The sequence below is a fragment of the Eleutherodactylus coqui genome, chromosome 6, assembly GCF_035609145.1.
Source record: "Eleutherodactylus coqui strain aEleCoq1 chromosome 6, aEleCoq1.hap1, whole genome shotgun sequence".
NCBI classification, from domain to species: domain Eukaryota; kingdom Metazoa; phylum Chordata; class Amphibia; order Anura; family Eleutherodactylidae; genus Eleutherodactylus; species Eleutherodactylus coqui.
Window position 1 is genome coordinate 14,728,931 of NC_089842.1, and position 26,432 is coordinate 14,755,362.

General features: G+C 47.0%; 1 protein-coding gene across 1 annotated transcript; it reads left to right on the forward strand.

The window, feature by feature from the left end:
- The first annotated feature begins 479 nt into the window (after nt 1-479).
- On the forward strand, nt 480-25,242 carry LOC136631875 (protein-arginine deiminase type-1-like). Its single transcript, XM_066606339.1, has 16 exons — nt 480-766; nt 15,062-15,242; nt 15,544-15,616; nt 15,727-15,788; nt 15,867-15,984; nt 16,066-16,191; nt 16,319-16,482; nt 16,680-16,771; nt 18,262-18,373; nt 18,792-18,899; nt 19,043-19,197; nt 20,757-20,898; nt 21,073-21,166; nt 21,912-21,988; nt 23,533-23,664; nt 24,147-25,242. The coding sequence occupies exons 1-16, from the start codon at nt 675-677 to the stop codon at nt 24,378-24,380; spliced, it is 1,962 nt and encodes a 653-aa protein (XP_066462436.1). The 5' UTR covers nt 480-674; the 3' UTR covers nt 24,381-25,242.
- Nucleotides 25,243-26,432: the final 1,190 nt, after the last annotated feature.

Here is a 26,432-nt window from a genome sequence, read left to right on the forward strand (position 1 = left end):
CCTGGTGACATCCCCCCACCAGACCCCGTTGTCAGCTCTACACCTAGTGACATCCCCCCGCCAGACACCGTTGTCAGCTCTACACCTGGTTTACATTCCCCCGCCAGACGTTGTTGTCGGCTCTACACCTGGTGACATCCCCCCACCAGACCCCATTGTCGGCTCTACACCTGGGGGCATCTGATGGTTTCTGTACTGGGATCTCCTGTGCAATCCTCTCCTTTATACCCGATGCTCTCACATCACCTGACCGCACAGGATTGGTTGGGGGGGCCAATACTTTTATCAACATAGTGTACATTCTGTTTATGAGTCAAAACATTGTAATTGGTCAGGTCTAATCGTTCGGCACCACAGATGCAGCAGTTCTCACCTATGGCCATCCTGACTTTACTTGAAGTTCCCTGACGGTTCTCTGTACACGCCCCTGCCTTTTATATATATATATAAACCTGATTTGGACAGAAGCCACAGAACTCGCCGCCTCTTGTCCGGAAGACGAGATGACTTATATCTAGAGGTGCTGCTGCCAGGTGCGTTACAAGTTACCTGCCCTACGGATGACTGACACCTGAAGACTTCTTCACTAATGACCCCTGAGCCGCTGGAGTGAAATAGTCACTGTAGCTGAATCCAACGGCTGTCACCGGCAGCCGAGGAACACGGAGGACACGATGTCTGAGACTAGAAGCCTCTCCGTCACCTACTTGAACCCTACTTACGATGTGTGTGTGGTCGGGGCAGAAACCGCCCTCGACATTAACAGGTAAATTCACTACATTTTTTTTCTTTAGTATCGTATTGATTCTTTTCATTACTTCACGGACTTTTGGACATTCTTACTTCCTCCTAAGTGTCATACGTGTTCTTCTCTAAGTCCTCAGGATTGAGATCTAGAGGGTTATGCCCCCAGGTCACAGCGATCTACATTGTGCTGTGGGGACTACTTCAGGGATCTGATGTCGCTGTGTCTTCCTGGGTTTCTCGCCTGCATTGATTGATATCATGAGAAGGAGGTTTAACCGCTTCAGGTCCAGAGATTTATCACTTTTTTCTCTCTACGCTTTCTAAGTTTTCTATTGACATGGCCGTATGAGGACTTGTGTTTTGTGGGTTGAGTCGTAGTTTTTAATGGTATCATTTAATGTACGCGATAATGTATGAAAAAACTTTAAAAAATGTTTAAGTGGGGAGAAATGAAAAAAAAATGAAATGTGTCATTTTTTTGTGGGTTTAGTTTTTACAGCGATGGTAGCACAGTAACAATGACATGTGAACTTTGTTCCGTCGGTCGGTACGATTACGGTGATAACAAATGTATATAGTTTTTTCTATTTTTAAAAAGTAAATAAAATTGCTTTTGGTTGCCATATTCTGAGACCCGTAACATTTTTGTTTTTTGTCGATTGGGTTGTGTAAGTGAGTTGTAGCTTTTATCAGTACCATTTTGGGGTTCATACATCTTTTTGATCACTTTTTATGTACATTTTTTGGAAGTGTGGATTAAACAAAAAAAAAAACAAAAACGCAATTCTGGCATTTCGTCCTATTTTCAACCTTTTTCTATTTTTGCGTGTTTCACCGTGCAGTATAAATATTGTAATATTTTAATAGTTCAGACATTTTTATGTACAAGGTAGTAACAAATATGTGGATTTTTAAAAATGCTTTTGCTTTTTATTGGAAAAATGAGAAAAGGTTTTAATTTTTTCTTTTTGATATTTTTTTTCAATGTTAAAAAACTTTATTAAATCATTTATACACTTTTATTTAGTCCTTACAGGGACTCGAACTTGTGATCATTTGATCGCTTATACTACATACTGCAATACTATATACTGCAATACTTAAGTATTTCAGTACTTCAGTATTGCAGTATATAGTGATTTTTGATGTTGTCTTTCAAGCCCTGCCATGGTCAGGACTTAATAGGCATCTATGTGTGGCAGATCTGGGAGCCTTCAGTAGGCTCCAAGTTGCCATGCCAGCCCACTGGCACCTTCTGATCGCACTGCTGGGGGATAGGGGGCTAGGAGAAATAGCTGATAATCGCTGGGTATGGAGCAGACTTTGATCCCGAGCCCGTTCCATACACATCATAGGATGTTTATAGTCATTTGGCAGTTCTGAAGTGGTTAAGAAACTATAGATGTTGCAATTTGTAAAGAGGGAATTCTGTGATTAGTTGGTAGAGAGGATTCGCCATTGTGCCATCTTATATTTTATATGTTTTAGATCATTGATGAAACAAGAAGTATAAAGAGTAGAGATGAGCGAGTATACTCGCTAAGGCACTACTCGCTCGAGCAATGTGCCTTAGCCGAGTATCTCACCGCTCGTCCCTAAAGATTCGGGAGCCGCCGCGGCTGACAGGTGAGTTGCGGCGGGGAGCAGGGGAGAGCGGGGGGGGGGGGGGGGGGAGAGAGAAATCTCCCCTCCGTTCCTCCCCGCTCTCCCCCACCGCTCCCCGCCCCTTGCCGGCCCCCGAATCTTTAGGGATGAGCAGGGAGATACTCGGCTAAGGCACATTACTCAAGCAAGTAGTGCCTTAGCGAGTATACTCGCTCATCTCTAATAAAGAGTGGATACAATTGTAACAACCCATCAGCTCAGGTTTTTGGCTTCTGGATGTAAACAAGAATGTTTCCATTCACTGACAGCAAAGAGATCCTGATAATGCTGAGAAATTCAACCCAAAGTCTATTAGTTTGTGTTCACATCAGCGCTGGACGTTCTTTTCGGAGCCTCCGTTGCTTATTTCTGTGAAAATCCCAGATGACTATTTTGTCCAGGAAAATGACGGCCAGTTCAACCTAAAAGTGAGCAGACCCCATTATAGTCCATGGGGGCCGTTCAGCGCTGCTGTCATGAGGCCCGGGGATTCCATTTCCCTAATCCTATGACGGAGCAGGAGACCTGGATCCGCAGGGCGGATATGAATGAGTCTGTAGAACATTGTAGAGCTTTTAATTGTACAAAGATTAAGTTTTATTTCAAGCATGTGCCCTGGGGGGATGGGAATCACATATGGGCCTCGTTCAGGTGGGGCTCCAGAGGAAAAGCTTCTGTGGTTGTGTGATTCAGACAAGTAATACGGAGGGGTTTTAGAGATTGCCTGAAGATCCGACCGCCATTGTGTAGGATGCCGGCTTTATATAGTAAAGATAACATACAGTATTGGAGTGGGAAGATGACAGAATTTACACCTCACCCCCTCGACTATGTGATTAATCATCGGGAATGAGACAATGGCGGCTTGAAACTCAAATTGTGTAGTCACAAGCTGTGACTGCTCAGGTGGGATCCATCTCTGAAGCCCCCCTATGTATGTGGTTCAGAAGGAGGACAACTATTGGGAGAAGCAGGGGTACAGAGGACCACTATTGGGGCGATGCAGGGGCACAGTGGACCACTATTAGGGGGAGCAGAGATACAGAGGACCACTATTAGGGGGAGCAGAGATACAGAGGACCACTTTTGGGTGGAAGCAGGGATACAGAGGACCACTATTGAGGGGAGCAGAGATACAGAGGACCACTATTGGGTGGAAGCAGGGATACAGAGGAACACTATTAGGGGGAGCAGAGATACAAAGGACCACTATTGGGGCGATGCAGGGGCAGAGAGGAACACTATTAGGGGGAGCAGAGATACAGAGGACCACTATTGGGTGGAAGCAGGGATACAGAGGAACACTATTAGGGGGAGCAGAGATACAGAGGACCACTATTGGGTGGAAGCAGGGATACAGAGGAACACTATTAGGGGGAGCAGAGATACAGAGGACCACTATTGGGGCGATGCAAGGGCACAGAGGACCACTGTTAGGGCGATGCAGGAGCACAGTGGACCACTATTGGGGAAGCAGAGATACAGAGGAACACTCCATAGCTGGAGTCGTCAGGTACGTCTTGGGATTTCTAAAAAGTCTCAATCTTGTTTTTCGAGAGCCCTTCACACCCTACATCAAATCTCTTAATTTGCCTTAAAATCCACATTGCTGTGAATTTTGACACAGATCTGCAGCAGACCCCCCTCCTCCCAGCACCATTGATCTGGTTTTGATATGGATTTTGACGTGGATTTGCTGCTCATTTTTTGGGCTGGAGAAAGTCCGTATCTCATATATGTCCAGATAGCTGGGGGTCTTGCAGCTAGGACAAGCACAATTCATGGAAACGGTCGGGGGTCACTGACTGCCCCCCAGTATCTGGTAGCAGGTTCTCGGTTCTGATATTTTGTAATGGCAGCTGGTTACTGATCAGTTACAGAGCGGTGACCTGCGGACGGCGCAGCTTCTCAGCTCCAATCCAAACGTTCAGGAGTCTTTGAAGATTTGTTGGACATGATGAGTCAGGGAATGCGGTAATTATAAGATTACTATAATAACGTGACTTCAGTCAGTAACAATGTAACAACCGCTGGAAATGTCACCAGAGCGGATCCACCCGGGAGGATTGAGCAGCCGGCATTCAAGTAAACTTTCACTTTCAGCTCATGTTTGTGTAGGCGGCCGCACACGTTGGATAAAACTAGGAGGAAGGTGGAAAGAGCGATTGTCTGGTGAACCGTCGCAGCCGTCCACATTTTACTCCGTATTTGCAGTCACGATCATTCAGACTGATCATACATGATCGATGACACTGGGCAACGGACAAAAGACCTGGTTGGCTGAGGCGATCATCCATTGTTAAATATCACCCGATAAACGACTATTTTTGGTTGATATAGACCTTTTTCATCAAGTTTAGTCTGATGTGAATGAGGACCTTAAGACTCTGCAGCAAACGGAGGAACTAAACAGAGTTCTCTACTGAACTGCTCTGCACTGCAGGGATCTCCGCTCCCTTCACAATGTATTACATGATGAATCAGCACCGTCCGCTCCTGAAACACGCTGTGCTCTAGATAGAAGAACTAGCAGTCATCCTCATGTCATTTTTACAGACTGGTCAAGAAGAAACGCTGCATGACATCTCAGGGTCAGAATATTTATGATCGGGAATAATTATAATGTTCAATGAGACATTGTATCTACATGTATAATTAATAGTTACTCAGTGACTCCTTCATAAATATATATATACACCGCATAGTTGCACTTCTCTTGTTTTATATGTATATGTAAAAAAAGCCAGTAGAAGAAGTTGTCATTTTGGTGCAAAGTTCAGCATTCAGTTCCATCTCAGGCAGATCTGTAAATGATGAGAGTTGTGGTGATTAGATGGACGGTCTTGTTACCGGAGACCCTATAAGTGGTTCCCCCCTTGGCTTATAAGACGGTCTCGGAGGCTTCTTGTGTGTAGTGACCTCTTCTTCCGCTTGTGTAGAGCTTGTTGGCCACTAGACGCCTCTACGACGCAGAGAAGAGATTTCACCCCGTTACCCGAGTCTGAGAGGGCACATTATTGGGATGGGAGAAGCTGGAGGGTCGTATCCATGAATTGTCCCCCACCGGGCCGTTCTGACCAGACTGTTAGGAGGTGTTGGGACCAGTGGATGTGTGAGGGCACACAAGGTGACCGGGCTCAGGACCCCCTACAGACCACCAGTAGAGAGGAGCATCTGACCAGACTGTTAGGAGGTGTTGGGACCAGTCGATGTGTGAGGGCACACAATGTGACCAGGCTCAGGACCCCTTAGAAACCACCAGTAGAGAGGAGCATCTGACCAGACTGTTAGGAGGTGTTGGGACCTGTGGATGTGTGAGGGCACACAAGGTGACCAGGCTCAGGACGCCCCGACAGACCACCAATAGAGAGGAGCGTCTGACCAGACTGTTAGGGGGTGTTATGACCAGTGGATGTGTGAGGGCACACGAAGCGACCGGGGTCAGGACCCCCGACAGACCACCAATAGAGAGGAGCGTCTGACCAGACTGTTAGGGGGTGTTATGACCAGTGGATGTGTGAGGGCACACAAGGTGACCCGGCTCAGGACCCCCTTACAGACCACCAGTAGAGAGGAGCGTCTGATCGTCCAACAAGCACCAGCAGCTCCAACTGTTGTCCACCATCCAGAGACAGATGGCACCATTGTTACACCCCTGTGTCTGTCGTAACCATTTCTGGGCGCTCGGCTGAAGGACATTTGGTCTCATGACCCCCATTACATGTACGGCCTCTGTCACTCACCATCGCCTCAGTTTGCAGTGATGTTGTGAACGATGAAACTGGATGCTACGGAGGAGAACCAGGTTGTCTTCAGTGATGAATCCAGGTTTAGTTTGGGTGCTGACGGCGGCCGTGTTCCTGTCTGGAGACCTCAGGGTGAGCGCCTCATTCTGCCTTTGCTGTGGAGCGGCACACTTTCCCCTGCTGGTGTGATGGTCTGTGGGGCATCGCATACTACAGTTGGTCCCCCCTAGTAGTGGTACGAGGGACAATGACAGTGATATGTTCAGGACTTCCTGCAGCCCCATGTGTTCCTCTTATGGCGGCTTCCAAGAGGCAGCAGGATAATGCTTGACCGCACACAAGGGGGTCACAGGACACACAACATTGTCACACTTCTGTGGCTGCCCTGTCACCAGATTTATCGCGAACAGAACATGTATGGGACCATCTGGGATGCCAACTTCCACAGTCTATGGGTTTGCAGCAAATGCAGAGCGATATGCCGCAGGATACCATACAGAACCTGTATGCCTACCTGTATCACATCTTGTATCCAAGCTAGAGGCGGTACAACAGGGTACTAGAGCCTCCATGCCCGCCCGTATCACATCATGTATCCAAGCTAGAGGCGGTACAACAGGGTACTAGAGCCTCCATGCCCGCCCGTATCACATCATGTATCCAAGCTAGAGGCGGTACAACAGGGTACTAGAGCCTCCATGCTCTCCCGTATCACATCTTATATCCAAGCTAGATGCGGTACAACAGGGTACTAGAGCCTCCATGCCCGCCCGTATCACATCTTATATCCAAGCTAGATGTGGTACAGCAGGGCCCCAGACCTTCTCTAATAGTAACATAGTATGTAAGGCCGATACAAGACATATGTCTACCCAGTTCTTCCTTTCTTGCTCCGGATGCTACATGTAGCACTCAATATTTGTTAATGATGAATTCCTGGGATAAATCATTAGGTTTATTACATGTAATTACTTTTATTGTGCCGTAAACTGCCGGATCTCCCAACTCCCCATAAAATGTGACGGTTTTATAAAGGTTCTGGAATGTAAAGAGGAGAAGCTTCTGCCCTCGACTTGTGGGAAGCTCTTACAGCTTACTGGCCATTTACACTCTATACTGTAGAAGGCGGCTTATACATAGATGACAAGTGACAACCGCAGGAAATGTAGACCTTAGTGCTGCGCCGCCGAGGCAATGGCATCCCTGAGGAACCCTGTGCATGTCTCAGCCTGATCTACAGGCGGCAGCTCACAATGTGCAGAGCAGACCTGAGAGAAGCAGAGCGTGATGGGGACTGAGCCAAAACAGAACACCTGGTGCAGGTAGAGGGGCAGACACTAATGTTACAAGACAATCTTCAGAGACCGTGAGCTGCTCTGCCTAAGCCTATCAGATGTGATACATATGTGAGTTGCTGTATCTAAGCTTACATGGTGTGATACTGTACTGTTGCAAGAAAAAATAAGTGAACCCTTTGGAATTCTCTGGATTTCTGCGCTAATTACTAATAAAATGCGGTCTGATTGTATCCAAGTCATAATTCTAGTCAAACAGTCAAATCTCCATAGCAGGCAGAGGTTTCTCGCATAGTATAGCATGCATGTCTCTAGTGGCTGCTATGTGATGCTAGAAAATCGCAGACTCCATAGAGAAACATGGGCTACAAAAAAACTGCAAATAGTAGCAGTATGCCTCGATTTTGTAACCTCGCTATCTCGCACAATACAAAACATCGCATATGTGGAAGAACCCATAGGAAAGCATGGACTCTACAAGCATGCGATTTCTTGCAGTCTTGCAATGCGAGAAAATCGCCCGTGCGGAAGAGGCCTAAGTGACCCTCCAGTCCTGGATAAACAAAGATGTCCAAACCGCTGCTCTGAAAACTTGCTACACGCTATGTATTAATATGTATCTGTCGTCTAGGATGCTACATGCTAATCTGACTGGCCAGCGCTGTGCATGTGGACAGCAGGGGTCAATCAAAGCAGCATTTAGTGTCCTAGGCCAGTTTCACATGGGCTACAAAACGCATGGATGTGAAGCCCATGCTTTCCTATAGGTTCTTTCAGACTACAAAACAACGCTCATGTGAAAGAACCCATTGTGCGATTTTGTAGCCCGTGTGAAACAGACCTTATACTAATGCACAGTGTGCATGAGGTAGTCATAGACAGCGGTTCGGCAATCTTTGTTTGTTCAGGACCAGAGGGACGCTTTAATAATTTGCAGATGCCCTTTAGAAGTAACCAAGTCTACCAGTAAGATCTGTACAATGTTGAGAAAGAATTTTAGACTTTTACTCTTGGCAAATAAGTTTCAGTTCAGCATTATTTCTGGGATGCCTTGTGTGCACATCCCTCTTGGGGTAATGCCACAGCATCTCCATGAGGTTAAGGTCGGATCTGTAACTTGGACATTCCAAAACACAATTCTTCTTTTTACATGATAACCTATGTGCTTTGTTCATTGGATCATGTAAGATGTACTGACCCACCTTAGAATTCATTGTTTGCTCAAAAATCACGAGAAGTCCAGGCTCTGAGGAGCAAAGCAGCCCCAAACCATGATGACCCCTCCACCATAGTCCCAAATTATGATAACCCCTCTACCACAGCCCCAAATCATAATGCCTCCTCCACTATAGCCCCAAACCATGATTTCCCCTTCACCATAGCCCCCGAACTATGATGCCACCTCCACCAGGTTTCACAGATGGGATAAGGTTTTGGTGTTGATGTGTAGTGTTCTTTTTTATCCTGTCTGTGGGTTCCACGAGACTTTTGGACTTGATACCGGAGAATCCCAGGGATGGAGTATTCTATATGCTTCCCAAACTACACAAAGCTGGCAACCTAGGGAGGCCAAATATCTTAGGTGTGGGAACCCTCACTGATAAAATCTCAGGATGGGTGGAAGATGTTCTCAAACCACTGGTGAGAAACTACTTGCAGGACACCACGGACCTACTGAAAAAAATGTCAACCATAGGTCCTCCCCCATCCTGACCACCATGGATGTGGACTGACCACCACAAAAAAAGGGACTGACCGCCTGCCAGGCACACCTTGAGGCCAATGGGGTTGCCTCTAAATCAGTGTTACAACTCACAAGATTCATCCTCACACACAATATTCCTGCAGCTCACTGGAACCGCCATGGGCAGTAAAATGGCACCGCAATATGCCAACCTTTTCATGGCAAAACTGGAGAGTGACTTTCTGGCCTCCTGCCCCAACAAACCATTGGCCTACTTCTGCTACATTGATGACATCATAATCATCTGGACCAACACCGAACAAGAACTATTACAATTCCATGAGAGATTCAGTGCATTTCACCCCACCATAAACCTGATATTAAGCTACTCGTATACAGAAATCAACTTTTTAGACACCAACATAAAAATTTCAAACAAAATAAATACAAACATCCTTATACCGGAAACCGATCGATTGACCCACATACCTCAGATGGGACAGTTACCATCCTAAACACATCAAAAAGTCCATAGTCTACAGCCGGGCCATCAGATACAACCAGATCTGCTCCAACCCAACAGACTGAGAGGAATATTTATACAATCTCAAAAAGGCATTTTAAAATCAGGACTACCATCCCACCTCAATTGATGACCAAATCCAGAGCCACCAGGATACCCAGGAATCAACTACTCCAATACAAGGAGAAAGAAGAAAATGGACATGTGCCTCTAGTAGTGACCTACAATTCACAGCTGGTGGTACTAAGGAAGATTGCAAGGAAACTCCATCATACCTACACAAGGATGACCGTCTGAATACCATATTCCCGGACCGCCCCCCTCTGTGTTACAGGCAACCTCTAAGTCTGAGGAACCTAATCAGGGGTGCACTCCCCTCTGACACACAAAAAGGAACTTATCCCTGTAAGGTAAGGAGCTGTAAGACCTGCTGACATGTACGGACCGCGGACAGGATACAAATCCCTTACACACAGCAGGACTATAAGATCCCAGGGACATTTACACGTTCCACATCTGATGTTGTGTACCTGATCCTGTACAGGGAATGTCCTGTTGGGGGGGCTTTAAATTGGGGAAACATGACAAAAACTGAGAGCCAGGATGAGATCTAATCGCCACACAGTTAGAGGAGGAAAGACAGAATTACCTGTGACTAAACATTTTTCTAGTCATGGACACAACATAGAACAGATGAGAGTTATCATACTGAAGGGCAACTTCAAGTCGCAGTGTCACAGAAGAATTTAGGAGTATAAATTTATGGCCATGTTTGATACCCTCAAGAATGGAATGAACCTCGGCCCGGGATTCTTGCATAAGTGGAGAATATGAAAGGTCTGAAGGAGGTCAAGAAGGGTTTTCTCTTCCCAATCATTGTTATTTTTTGGGGGGGGGGTTTAAACTTCATAAAAATTCATGAATTGATTTGTAAGAATGTTGCCATCCAATAGGTGGTGCTGCAGGGCTAGTGTTTGCATGTCTTTCTATGTTTGGACTTGAAGGAAGAGATAACAGACATCATAAAACTGTCACATTCCTTAGCTCAGTGGACTGATTAAGTATTTACTAGAGATGAGCGAACGTACTCGTAATGAGTACTTACGCACCCGAGTACCGCCATTTTCGAGTACTTCAGTACTCGGGCGTAAAGATTCGGGGGGCGCCGGGGGGCTGGGAGAGGCGCGGCGGTGCGGGGGGGGAGCAGCGGGGAACAGGGGGGAGCCCTCTCTCTCTCCCTCTCCCCCCCACTCCCCACTGCTACCCCCCGTGCCGCCACGGCGCCCCCCGAATCTTTACGCGCGAGTACTGCTGTACTCGAAAATGGCGGTGCTCGGGTGCGTAAGTACTCGTAACGAGTACGTTCGCTCATCTCTAGTATTTACCTCTTTTCTTCGGTTGTTTAGTGTTATTTTAAGCCTTGAGTGCGAGACAGTCTTAAATTTCTGTGTGTGAACATTTATTTAGATCAAGAGGGCTGTCATCTCTGCATTTCTGTTATATTTGTGCCCCATCCAAGCCAGTTTCGAAAGCCTGATGAAGGTTTGATAATAACCACCTGAAAGCTTGCTGTAACATCATGTATTTTTGTTAGCCATTAAAAGATATCATATCGACAAGATTACCTTTGCTCTACTGGCGACACGGTACCAAACCTTTTTTCTTCTTTCTCCAGCACATTTGTGCTAAAATCTTCTACTTTTGTCTCATCCATATTTAAGTATTTTCCATGAAGCATTGTGGGACATCCAGAAGCCTGGGGTAGACAAGAGATGGACAGCAGTGTTTCTTTGGCCAGCAGCAGCTTCCTTCATAGTGTTCTTCTGTGTTCACCATTCTTGGTCAGTGTCTCACTAATTGAGGACACATGAACAGAGGTTTCTGTAGAGTCTTCTGTAGGTCTTTTGCTGTTCCTCTTGGGTTCTTTCTTCCATCTTTCGGGATTGCCCATTGTGCTCTTGGAGTTATGTAACAGGATGTTCCTAAGGAGAGTAGAACAGTGCTGAATGTTCTTAAACTGTAAATAATAACCATCGATTAGTGTATATTCAGGTTTTTAACTTTTGTGGCCTGTTCTAGCCTCATGCATCTCGTATTTTGAGGTCTTCCGAAAGCTACTCACATCGAAGCATGACTCAAACACAACAATCCTTCTTGCGAACAGCAGATCTATCAGTAACCAGACTTTGTGTGCCTTCATTTAATGGGCAACGCGCCAGCAAGCTTCTAATCTCATTTCCTTAAGGGTAACATTTTATGCCAGTTAGCTCTGGGAGAAATCATTAATATAGAGGTTCACTTACTATTTCTCCCTGCACTGTGGATGATTGCAAATAACAGACATTAACAGTATAACGGTCTGTGTGTTATTAGTTACATTGCATCTGTATATATCTGTGACTTAGATACAATCAGACCACATTGCATTAGTAATCAGTTCAGAAATCCAGATGATTCTAAAGGGCTAACTTACTTTTTCTTGCAACTGTATCTTAGCCATCCACATAACTATACATACTTCCTCCTCTGTGGCAGTGACGCTCTTGCTTGCTCTTCTATGGAGTGACTTGTAATTCTTGTTTCCTACTGCTAATAATAGACAATTGTTTCAGGATGATGATTGCATCAAGAGTTAGGAGATAACAATAGCTGAATGCACCTTCTTATCTTGTGCTGATTGTGGATTCTAAGAACTTCTTTAATGAAGAACTAATTATTCTATATATTGTTATCACTGCCTTCAACTAGGATTTCAGCAGAGAAATATAAAGGACATTTACACAGACAGATATCTTTCAAAAGACTGAAAGATCAGCAATCGTTTTGCATAAAAGTACTAATAAGCACTAATTGCTAATCAGCTGTTCTGCTGGCAAGGGTGAGAACTGAGAACAGCTGTAACAATGTTTTCAGCTGTTATCAGATCTCTGCTGGCAGAGCACAGCATGTGGTCCTACTTATCAGCTGTTTTGCTGAAGGAGGGTTTTCAAGCAGAACTGAAAACTGTCGTTCGGCAGAAAACTGAAAGATGGGCACATTTAGACACAAAGATTATTGCTCAAAAGACGGCTTTTGAGCCAATTTTGAGTGATAATCGTTGTGTCTAAATGGGGCTTTAAGGTCCATTTACACACATCAGATATCTTTCAAAAGACTGAAAGATCAGCAATCGTTTTGCATAAAAGTAATGCAAAAAAGTAATCGTTTTGCATAAAAGTATTAATAGGCACTAATTGCTATTAGTACTTATCAGCTTCATTTACATGCAAATGAGCTCCTGGGAGCTGTTGCAGAACTCAGCAGGAGGTCTGAGCTCTGTAATTAGCTGTATTGTTCAGCCGCGGGCCCCCCTTGGAGAATTCAGCACCATGGACAGCAGACACAGCCTGCGGTCCTGCTAATCAGCTGTTCTGCTGGCAGGGGGTGAGAACTGAGAATAGCTTTAACAATGTTATCAGCTGTAATCAGATCTCCACTGGCAGAGCACAGCCTGCGGTCCTGCTTATCAGCTGTTCTGCTGAAGGACGGTTTTCAAGCAGGACTGAAAACCGTCGTTCAGCAGAAAACTGAAAGATGGGCACATTTAGACACAAAGATTATCGCTCAAAAGACGGCTTTTGAGTGAATTCTGAGCGATAATCGTTGTGTCTAAATGGGGCTTAAGGCAACAGTACAGGCGCGATGCTGCATGTGGGGTGTCTGTCCTCCGGTCACTTTGTATACTGGGTCCCAGTGTACCTGGACTGTACATATTGCACAGAGGCCCCTGCTCAGCCCTGTCTCATTGCTGATGATGGTCACCACAAGAGTCCCCTTTCCAAGCCGGGAGGTAGGGAATAAGCAAAGTACAACCTGACAGTCATCTCTGGTTTCAGCTGTCTTTAGCTGATGATCTCTCCTGCCATGTCTTCAGTGACACATCTGCAGAGAAGCAGACTCCCCACTCTTCCACCATCATCACTCTGGTCATGCAGAAGGAAGAGTCCCTCTCCTGCACTCGCTGGCTCCTACTTGGTGCCTTACTGGCCCTACTTGATCCTGATGATTTATTGGATCTACTGTATGCAGGTACTGCTGCTTGCCACATGCAGGCAGTCCAAACTGCAACCCCAGTAGGAAGAGACAGCCAATACACTCGACTCGTGCCACACCATTCCATTCAAGATGGCACTCACTGGCGCTTTATACAGAGCCCATCCAGGAATGGATGGGCTATGGGAAAACACACAAAGGGCAGCCCAGACTGGACTGTGCAGTTCCATAGGGCCCAAGTGGTGGAGGCACTAGCGTAGCTATAAGGAATACAGGGGATGCGGTTGCACCTGGGCCTATAAGGCCTCTCCTCTCCATATAGGGAGTCCAGTACTATGAATATAGCATTATAGTTGGGAGCCCTGTTACAGATTTTGCATTGGCGCCCAGAAGCTTCAGGTTATGCCTTGAAGTGGAGAGGAAAGCTTGATCATGGGTATTTCTCATGTAGCAGACATACAGGGCACTCATGATGGGTCGTGACCAGGTAGCATTGAGCCCGTTTTCTTGCTCCAGAGCCTTTTCCATGCTCCTCTGGAAAGCAGACATAGAGAGGACAAAGTGGTGACTAGTGAACTCTGAGATATCCCCAAGCTGATTCTGCAGAATGGCTGAAGAAACTCTATAGTAAAGACTCAGTAAACAGCGCCATGCTCAGCTTTGGGCATAATGACTTGGAAGGGGCATGGTGTTGATGTTCCGCCAGGCAGATGGCTACATTTGTCTGTATACTGTAGGTACACTTTGGCATTCAGGGCACTGTAGGGCTGTGTGTGCGGTAGGACCGGCCTGCGATGACTCCGAGCTCTTTACCCTGCATGGTGGCACTATGAGTAACAGGTTGGTAGATAGCGCCACGCGGCTTCCTGATTACATCAGAACTAGGATTGTGCCTGCAGCCAGTGGAGTGAATGAGGGCACATGACAGCTTTATAGGGTAGTAAATAAAGAGTTATGACAGATAATGAAATGAATTTCTCCTGTATATGAGAGGAGACCAACTACATAAAGCTACCCGGAGGGTGGAAATAGTGTATAGTTCTGCAATCTGTAAGCCGCAAACAATGCTAACTCTGTACAACATGCCGACTACTTTCGACATGGCACACCATGACCAACCATCCCTAATATGGCACACTATGACCGACCATCCCCGACATGGCACACCATGACTGACCAACCCTAACATGGCACACCATGACTGACCACCACAAAAACTGTACCCCATCACCGACCCCCTCCAACATGGCACACCATGACTGGCTGCCTCAAATACTTCATACCATCGATGACCACGTCCAACATGGCACACCATGACCAAGCAAAATATCCACTGTTCTCTGTTGCCTTTCAGTGTTTAAATCATCACTATTTTGCATTTCCTTTTGAGGTCGATCCCCTCCGGAGCTCATTCATTCGATATCCGTGGAACATACTCCTTGAACGTCATCATTGTTTACAACCCCAAGAATGTGGAAAGACCCAAGAAGGGAGAAAAATGGCCATTACAAAAAGGCATCAAAATTAGGGTCTGTCCTACAAAGACCAGCACAGACGTCAACGACAGCAAGGTGACTCCAAATATTGCATTATTTAATCTTCTGTTGAGAGGTCAGTGGTGTAATACTCTGCAGGATATGTCACTGTGTATCTGCCAGGAGGTAGAGAGGACAGAGCGATGCTCTGCAGATCTCTAGAGAGGTCAGTGGTGTAATAGTCTGCAGCATATAACACTGTATCTGCCAGGAGGTGGAAGGGACAGAGTAATGTTTGCAGATCCCTGGAGGGGTCAATGGTGTAATAATCCGCAGAACATACAACTAGTCAATTATTAGTCATCGATTACCAATAATTTGCCTCAATCACTCGCAGGTTCGGGTTTCCTATTATGGGTCTGACGGCACAGATCTCCTGGGCACCTCCTTGTTGTACCTGACTAATGTTGGTGAGTGTGGGGTTTGGTTACTGTGGATGACATTGGGGTGAGGTGGGGGACCTCCTGGGATGATAGCGTTACCGTCTCACATGGTTTCTTCATTTGACTTGTTTTTTCAGCTATTTCTCTGGATGTAGATGTTTTCCGCACTGGAGTGGTGACTCGTGGAGTCAGAGGAAAGGTGATGTGCACTCCGCCCCTCCTATTCACCTATGACATATCCTACAATGTCTCATCATCTTCTGTTATCATTCTGTAGGACACTTGGACTTGGGGATCTGATGGAAAGGGAGCCATCTTGCTGGTGAACTGTGACAGTGACCGTAACACCAGCGGTGTGACTGACAGTCAAGACGATGGACTACCTAACGCTGCCGGTACCAACCGCGCTCATCATTCTCATATTCTCCGATAGCTGACCGCTCAGTGTGGTGTCTAATATGTGTCTTACTCCATAGATATCAAGGACATGTCTCCCATGATCCTGACCGCCGAAGGACCTGACGAGATCTTTGATGACTACAATGTGTTCCTGACCATCTCCTCCTCTGACGCCAACAGAGTGCGAGTCTATCAGAAGAGGAGTATGTATCTGTACGATGACTGGGATTCCCTTATATTAATACCCTTTCATCCCACTCTGTTTTTTTGAGGATCTTTTGTCAGTCCGGTGGTCAAGGAGAAGTTGACATTTTCTGGTCTTCCTTGTAGGGTATCAGTACGTCCAGGTCTTAGGCAAGTCCAAGGAGAGCTATAAGGTCAAGAGAGACAACCTGGATGAGATCACTTTCTACGTGGAGGGTCTTCAGTTCCCCGATGTTGACTTCCCCGGTTTGGTTTATATAGACCTCATATTTCGGAAGGACGATGATAAGGTAAATGATGATACGAATGGGAAATGGAACAGAAACCATGACTGAGGCCTCGCGCATACAAGGCGGAAATTGCCCATTAAAGTTTTTGGGATTGTGTAAAAACACAGCAAATGCGCTGTTCCATATTCACGGCATTTTTTTATGCATGCTGCCATTATTTGCGGTCTGAAAGCTTTTTTTCCCACCTTCCCCATTAGAGCAACATCTTCACAGAGAAGGTGGTCTTCCGAGTGGCTCCGTGGATCATGACACCAAACACTCAGAAGCCCATGGAAGTTTTTGTCTGCAAGTAAGTGTTCTGCCCCCGAGATATGATGAGCCGTTACCGAACACTGAGGAATCCTTTATTATGTACACCATGAAACCAGTATAGGTAGAGGCAGCTTGTTACAATGTATCAGTCTGATTGGTTACATAACAGAGCTGGGGTTCTCCAAGCCCGTATGCTGCTTGAGGCAAAGTGTGAAATGTCCCGTCCCCCCGTCCCCCCAAAGAAATCCACTCATTTTACAGGCATTGAAAGCGCCAATACACAAGAACACAAACTGTATTTGAACCCTTGAGACTCGTCTGAAGTCAAAGAGTAATAGCGCCACCTTAATGTCCCCAGTAGTAATACTGACCCCATTAATAGTCCCGGTAGTAATATTGACCCCATTAGTCAGTGAAATACTTGTATGGTTGCTGCCCAGCCGGCTCGTCGCTTGCAATTATTATTAACCGTCTATAATATAGATAGTCAGGCTGGAGACTTACCAGCTTGTCGCCACCCTTCTGAGGTCCCGCAGCCTGAGGTGGTTGGCTCAGGTAGCCTCATGGTAGGGGGGCCCCTGTAATAGAGGAAGGTCTGGACTAGATACAATTGTAACAATTTATACTGTTGGATACAATTCTTACAAAGCATTAGAGAAATGTTAGGTCTGTTCAGGTTGTCAGCCTCTGGATGCAAATTAGTGTTCCCGTTCACTGACAGCAAGCAGATAAATGGAAAACCCCGAGGAATGGAGCAACAAAGTAAAATTAGAAAGCTGTACAATAATTAGGTCTCAGTTCACGAAGCGGTGCAGCGCGAGGCGTAGATTGTCAGTAAACACACGGGCGATGCTTGCGCGCTTCTCTAGGTGGTACCCGCACTGCTGATCTATAGTCGGCAGCACTGAAGTCGCCTCCTTCATGAACTCAATGACTTCTCCCCAAACCTGATCTGAAATATAAATAATGAATAGGAGCTCAGGAGGGAGCAAGAAAAGACGTGCCAAAAGGGCGTAGCCTGTGTGTCCTATATAGTGAATCCCACCCACAGGCACCTGACATAGAGGTATATATAATATGATGGGGAGGGATCTCTAAACTGGGACCACTGCCAAGTACTAGAGGAACCCCCTCGCCCTACAGATCCGCTCTGAGATGTGCAAAGTAGCGACGCTGAGGCAACGTCTCCAGTCTAGGAGTGCGGCTGCAAGTTTGATAAGATCATCAGCCAGGGGTGCAGGACAGGAGAGATTCGTGTGGGTTAGCACAGGTAGAATTGTCTACACAGACACATTGTAACAAATCCTCAACTGTGTGGGCAGGAACAAGTCAGGAGGAATTTTCAGGGAAAACAAGAATATTCTTATTCCCTGACAGCAAGCAGAGATCATGAAATTGGCAAAGGTACTGCCCTATGATAAAGTAGTATTTACATAGGACTGCCCCTTACTGAATACCTGCTCTATGGATAGCCCCGCCTACTTCGCACTTTCCATCTGCTTCCTCTAAATGTTTCTTTTCTTCCAGTGTAAAAACCAACAAAGATTTTGTCAAATTGTTATCGAAGTACGTGGAGAAGGCGCGCTGCCCCCTAAATATGGTGACGCACAGTGAAAACCGGGGAGACCAGTGGATACAGGTGAGATATAGGGGACAGGGCTGAGGAGCTTACAATCAGCTCATCGTCACGGGACCACTTGGTAGGTGGGATGTAATAAGCAGCTTCTCTGATGGAAGATGCCGCTGATATATAAATAGGGTATTAGGCAGAGCAGGGGCCGCCACATACCAGCTGTAAAACAAGCCTGACAGGCTCCACCCACTTTTCTGACCCCACCCACTTTTCTAAAAGTAGTGAGCTGAGCAAAAGACGAAAAAATTGCTCACTATTGTTATAATTGTATACTAGTGTTGACAACCCCTTTCCTTGGGGTTCCTGCACCCCGCTGTCTCCCATCCCTACAGAAGGACACCCCCGGAGGAGCCTCTCTCTCCAAAGGTTTGCGATATTAACTTTCAAAAAGGTACATTGTAACGACTGAGTCCTTGTGTTGCAGGATGAGGTCGAGTTCGGATACACGGAGGCTCCTCACAAGAGGTTTCCAGTTGTCTTGGATTCACCAAGAAACCGAGGACTGAAGAATTTCCCCGTCTCGGAAGTTCTGGTTTGTTGCTGATCCTTTCTTGTTACGGTATAAGATGAATAGTTTGTGTAACGGCCCCACAAGATCCGGAAACACATTGGGTGCCGCTGTGGAGCCGGCTCTTCCAACCAATCAGGGGTTAATATGAACTTGTACTTTCCCAGGGTCCGGACTTTGGATACGTGACGCGGGAGCCGAGTGACAGCAGCACAGTGACCACACTGGATTCTTTTGGAAACCTGGAAGTCAGCCCCCCTGTGGTCGCAGACGGGAAGCACTACCCGCTGGGGCGGATCCTCATCGGAGACGGTCTGTCCAAGTGAGTTCACATTGCCCATGATGCCATCCAGCGGGCACTTGTCCTGGGGCCACTCTTTAACCGTGATTTCGAGCAGTGTTTTCGAACGCATTGCACAGCGTCTTGTAATGCACCCCGTCATTGTAACGGGGGATGAGGGGCGTTAAAAAGTGCTTCAACGCCTGAAAATAGAGCAGACAGCGCTGGAAAATCGCAGCGTTAGAAACGCCGTGTTTGAACGCGAGTCTGCGAGATCCAATTGAAATCAGTGGAGGTGTTGCACTGCGTTTAGCGTGGCGTTTCCAACGAGTGTGACCTAAGACTCTCATGTTTGATACCGATTGCTGAGCCGCTGTATCTAATCCTATCCTGTGTGATACTCTCTGCTGTACCTCATCGCATCATGAGTGATACTGTCTACTGAGCTGTGTATCTAATCCTCTCCTGTGTGATACTGTCTGCTGTACCTCATCCCATCATGTGTGATACTGTCTACTGGACTGTGTATCTAATCCTATCATGTGTGATACGGTCTGCTGAGCTGTGTATCTAATCCCATCATGTGTGATACTGTCTGCTGAGCCTCTGTATCTAATCCTATTCTGTGTGATACTGTTAGCTGTATCTCATCCCATTATGTGTGATACTGTCTACTGAGCTGTGTATCTAATCCTATCATGTGTGATACGGTCTGCTGAGCTGTGTATCTAATCCTATCATGTGTGATACGGTCTGCTGAGCTGTGTATCTAATCCTATCATGTGTGATACGGTCTGCTGAGCTGTGTATCTAATCCTATCATGTGTGATACTGTCTGCTGAGCCGCTGTATCTAATCCTATCCTGTGTGATACTGTCTGCTGAGCTTCTGTATCTAATCCTATCCTGTGTGATACTGTCTGCTTAGATTCTGTATCTAATCCTATCCTGTGTGATACTCTCTGCTGAGCTGCTGTATCTAATCCTATCCTATCTGATATTGACTGCTGAGCTGCTGTATCTAATCCAATCATGTGATACTGTCTTCTGAGCCGCTGTATCTAATCCTAACGTGTAATATCGTCTGTGGAGCTTCTGTTCTAACCCCATCTTGTGTGATACTCTCTGCTGAGCCGCTGTATCCAATCCCATCATGTAGTGTTGAATAACCCCACTACAGCCTACATTCCGCATCTTGTAGCGCCACCTATCGTCCACATTAGTCAGTGTGACACAGATTTGCGCTTTACTAGAATCCTGTAATTACACGCCTATAACCGCCATTCCCGTCAGGTCGCGGGTTTACTTCATTGCTGTACAGTCTATAAAGCGTTCTATGGTTATTACGTGAATCGCACAGCGGTGATCAGCAGCGCCTCCTCGCGGCACGTAACGAGTCCCGGACGCAGCAGCGCCCCCCGCCATGTATAATACTGATGTCTAAGAGCGCGGTCACACGTCCATCGAGTTTAAATTAAAGGGGTGATATCTGCGACAAATCAGCGCCGTGTGACCGCACCCTTATGTGGCGGGGGGTCTTTGGACCGCCGCACCCCCTATAGCTACGCTCATGCATTCAGCTTTACTCTCCGCTATCTACAGGTCTGACATGCGCATGAGTAAAGTCCTCCGAGACTTCCTCCACGCCCAGCAGGTCCAGTGCCCGCTCTACCTCTACTCCACCTGGCTCTTCGTCGGCCATATTGACGAGTTTATGAGTTTTGTGCCAGCGCCGGGGAAGAAGGTAAGAGCGTTGGTAGCGGGCGGAGGGGGAATTACAGAAATATGTGATCCTCCTGACTCATCCCTATGTCATTGCCATGAAGGTCAGAGGTTCATACACATTCTTAAAGGGGAACTCCTCTGCACTGTGTGATGGGCGATCCCCCTCTGTATACGTGTTTCTCGCTCTCCGCAGGGATTCCGGCTGCTGCTGGCGAGCCCTCGTGCCTGTTTAGAGCTTTTTAAGAAGAAGCAGAGAGAAGGACACGGAGACGCAGTTATGTTTGAAGGTGGGTGCAGGCGCCAGGCAGAGGTCTCTCTTCTCTCTCCTCTCTCTCTTTCCTTTTCTGACGAGCAGGCAGGTACTCGAAAAGGACAATACGTGTGTACTGCAGTGTATTATGTCTATTTATTTACATTGGAAGCCATGGCGGACCCGGAGGACATTGACTGGCATTTGGTTATCATGGCAACCCACTACCCCTCTGCAATGGCATGGTGGAGGGCTGATCATGTCAGATGGAGCTCCCTCCATTAACTCAGTACATGCCACAATCAACGTAAGGAGTTAAAAGGCAGGGATCGGTTTTTTTGTCTGATCCCCACTGTTATATTTGAACCCTGGTCGTCAGTCACAGCCAACTCCCGTTGGGGCTGGTGCAGGTTCAGCTCCTTAATCTGCGTCGTAGAGGCGTCGAGTGGCCAACAAGCTCTCCAAGCGGAAGAAGAGGTCACTGCACACAAGGAGCCTCCGAGAGCCTCTTATAGGCCGAGGGGGGGGGGGGGGGGGAACCACTTTTAGGGCCTCCGGTGACAAGACCGTCCATCTAATCACCACAACTCTCATCATCTGTATATCTGCCTGAGATGGAGCTGCAGGTCGAGGTTTACAGCAAAACAACTTCTTCTGGCAGTGGGATTTTCTTTGATAAAATATAGACGTCATGGGGCAGGAAGGGGTTAAGTCGAAACGGCTTACTCTTCAGTAAACGGGCGGATTGTGAGTTCTGATTGGTCGATTTTTGCATTTTTCAGGTGTTGGAAAAAAAACCTATACTATCGATGGCATCTTGTCAAGTAAAGCCCTGAAGCAGTCGTCAGAGCTCTGTCAGGTACGTGAGCATTACCCAGCAGTGACCCGCAGGGGGCGCCACCACAACTGAGGTTCTTATACACACTGCTGAAAAAAAAAAAATCAAGGGAACACTTGAGTCACATAACGGATCTTGTTGAATGCGACATACCCGCCCCGCCCCGCGTGAACCTGCTCTCATCTGTGAGAATGGCGCACAAATGGCGGACCTGCTAATTCGGGTGTTCTCTGGCGAAAGCGAAGCAAGCTGTCTGGTGCTGGACTGTGAGCACAGCGCCCACTACAGGACGTCGGCCCTCATGGAGTCTGGATGACAGTTTGTTCTTCCTAAAGCTGTTTTCACACGGCCGAGAAAATTGTGCAAGATTTGAGCATTGCGGGACGCACAGATCTTTTCAGTAGAGTCATGGCAGCATGTTAGATCGTTGGGTGTGCCCTCGCATCGCCCATTGTTTGCAATGGAGTCGGCATCAGCATCACACCATGTGATAGGTGCATGCGAGTGTGATGTCTCCCCATTGAGAACAATGGGAGGTACTCCGCGATCCTCTGCTGCCTCACATGTGTAGTGAAAGCGCATGCTGGCATGCGCGATATTGGGTCGTGATTCATGGCCCGTGTGAAGCTAGCCTAGGGGCGTATTCCGATGTGCGTATATTGGTCAGGTTTTCACACCCGGCTGATATGCAATGTACCTCTCTGCAGGGGGAGGAGGCGGGCTGGGCACAGTGCACTGAGCTCCCGGCCCTCGCCACTGTTTGCAATGTGAGGGGTGGGACAGGGCAGAGCTAAGTTCTGCCCCATCCCACCCCCTCCCATTGCAAACAGTGGCAAGGGGCGGAAGCTCAGTGCACTTCGCCCAGCCCGCCTCATCCCCCTGCAGAGAGGGGCAGCGTATATCGTCCAGGCGTGAAAACTCGGCTGATATACGCACGTCTGAAGAAGCCGTAAGGGTGGTATTAGATGACTGCTAGTGCTTCTGTTTTGCCACCAATCATTGGGCGGCACCTGTAAGCAGAGCTGGCGGCTGGCACTTCGCACTATTAACCAGCTGTAATAGCGCTGATTGCTGGACGGCCATCATCTAGAAAACACAAGCGCTATCTGCTGCAACTAGTGCTCATGTAATACCACCCCAACAGTACAGACTGATATCCCTGTAGGGTAAGGGCAAGTCCTTGCGGCTAAGACTTTGCCAAGCCTCAGATGCCAAAAGCTGCACAAGCCTGCCAACTTCATCGATAAGATCGTACTTCCATTCTGGTCGGAGTCTGAGCTATAAGCGGTTTATTACATGGGTACAATTATACCAGAGCAGCTAATGCTTATGTAATAGCACGGACTGCCGGGCTGCACTTGCAGGATCAGAACAATTGTCAGGAAACCGCCAGCATGAGCAGTAACCGCTAGCGCTCATGTAAGAGAAAACCTCTATATGGCTGCAACTCTAAATGCAGCAGATTTTGGGAGGTGGGGTTATACGGGATGGTTACGTGTTCCCGCCGGTCTCTGTGGACTGTGTAGTTGTTGAGTCGTCACCCTCCATCTTGTATCCTTCTTCAGGAAGCAATAAACCAGAACAGGCAGCTTATGAAGAAGGAGCTGGGTCTGACTGAAGAAGACATCATCGACATCCCCATCCTCTACAACTGTGACTCTTCCGGGGAGGACGCCGAGTCCTTCTTCCCCAACATGGTGAGACATCATGGATCTACAGCATATAGACACGTGACCCTTACTGTTCCCAGATTGTAGCATATATCACCTTTAACCCTTTCCAATCCACTGTCTGACATCTTCCTACATTCTGATTGAAGCTTGTACAGCTCTAATGTCAGAAGACGTCCGACAGGGTATTCTTACCTTCTATTGCCAGCCACTCCGCTGTCGGAGCCTCTCTGGCGCGCACACTGGCTTTAGCCAGCAGATGGCACTGTTATATAACAGTAAAAAGAAAAAGCCTTTCTAGGAAACCCTGAATCCAAAATTGGATTGGAAAGGGTTAAATTAGGCCACCACCTAAATGATACAGGTGGTGCCCTATATGTGCGGTGACAGGGGCCATGTGTACACCAACACCAAGTGCTGCAGAAGAGGGTATCACCTTGCACATCCCACTGGCAGGGTGCTCTTATGGGGTCTTGCTCAGACGTCTGATGTTTTGCTCTTTCCTCCAGGTGAACATGCTCGTCCTGGGAAAGCATTTAGGGATTCCGAAACCATTTGGCCCGAAGATCTCTGGTATCTGCTGCCTGGAGGAGAACGTGCGGTGCTTGCTGGAGCCTCTGGGGCTCATCTGCACTTTCATCGATGACTTTGCATCCTACCACGAGCTCCTGGGAGAAGTGCACTGCGGCACCAACGTCATCAGGAAGCCGTTCCCCCAAAGTTGGTGGGAGTGCGCCGTGTAGCCACAGATCTTCAGTGCTCATTGTGTTGGTTCTATGCAGGCTCTGCAGAGCATCGCGCTGGGAGCCATAATATGGCCTTAATTTATATTGTAAGAACGCTGCCTGTCAGTTTCCAAGGAGTCACTAAAACCATAAGGCCTCCACTAGACATCACACCGATCCTGCCCCTCCAGCCAAATATATATATACCTCTTCCCAGCTCCTTGTGTAGTCGGTATGGGAGGCCTAGATATTGGCCGGAGCTGCAGTCTTTATATCCTGGCCTCAGCCTCCCACCACGCTCCCTGGACTCTCTTCCCTCATGGCTGAGCTCATACTACCTATACCCAGTTACTGTGGCATAAAACAATCGCAGTATGCTCTAATTTATTTTTTTTTGGGGGGGGGGGATTTAACTGTTATTTATGAGACCCCAAAAAAGGGAAAAAAATAAATGAAATCACTCAGATGTGATTTCACATTTTTTACTATTGAGATGTGATTTGCAAGCATGTGAGTCACGTTTGCGGCGATACAATGTATTTTTCTCACAAAGTGCATGTTTACAAGCGGGATATCAATCCAATCGCACGCTCGCCCGTGGCAATACACCCTGACTTGAATGTGAATGTTCACAGTGGCCATAGTATCAGATTACTTGCTGCACATATATGCTTTACACTTCTGCACTGCTCACTCATTATGTAGGACTAGGAAAGAGCCACAGCCATCTGTACTAAACTGTAGAATGTATATAGTTCACACCACCCTGTATAATGTGTCCGCAGTCTGTATAATTGTTATAACCGATCAGAATAATGTATAATTGTAGCCGACGACCGATTCTATGTACTATTAAATATCTGCCACCTCGTTCCGCTTATTGCCTCCTCCCTCTATAATATAAAGCTCAGATTATGTTCTGCAAGATGTGACATTGAGGGTACGTTCACACGGCCAAATTTACCATGAAGTTTTCTGCGTGAATGTCGACTGCTGCAAAACCCACGTTGTCCGCCATGGCTCTGCCCTCAATGCGCAAAATCCATGCACAGAATTCCAATATATTTCTTGACACGGAAATAAGACTTTCTGCATCAGAACGCCACCCCAATGACTGAGCTAAATCTGAGTGCAGATCCGCTGGCAAAAGCCGCAGCAGAAACACACGGATTTGAAACAGTTTTTAGAGATGGATGCGTGTGGAGAATTCCATTAACCCTTTCCATCCACTGGCTGACCTCTGAAGACATTATGATTTAAGGCTGCACAGCTCCGATGTTGGATGACATCCATCAGGGTTCTCTTACTGTATATTGCCAGCCTCTATGCTGTCGGAGCCTATCCAACGTGTCACCTCATGCAGTACTGGCTTTAGCCAGCATATAGCGCCATTGTATAACCCTTTGAAAAACAGGATATAAATTGGATTGGACCCAGTTATCCAAGTGGAGTGAAAGAAAACTACGGTTAATTACTCCCTCTTGTGGTCAAAAAGGAATATTACACATTTTCAGTGTAGAGTGAATTTAGAATTGACTGAATCCAATGGATCCCACTGACTACAATAGGATCCGTTTGGTTTCCAGCGGGTATTTTACAGACCGACGTAGTGCTGCACGTTGCGCTATTACATCCTGTATGGTAATGGAATTCAGTGACGGAGGCTCGAAAGGGAACAAGCCCTAAGTTGTGTTGCAGTCGCTCAGGGTCACCTGCCGAGAATGTTAAGAGCTTTCCCATCAGGCTAGTGCTACACGGTGACACGGGTCGCATGCAACATCCCAGCTGATAGTCAGTGCTGCACTGCAACCAGCAACAGTGGCAGAAAATGCCCGAAGCGCCGCTCTGAAACTGGTCTGGCACCTTAAAGGCCATTTATATGGGACGATTATTGCTTAAAATTAATTTAAGTGAACGCAATTGATTGTAAATCATCCTATATAAAAAAAAAAAAAAGGTTTCATATTCATTCACTTCTATCATCGCTGGCTTTCAAGCAACCCCCCCCGGGCTTGCCAGCTTCTCGCAGAGTGTAAACACTCCCCACTTCATATAGGTGAAGCGCTGTGC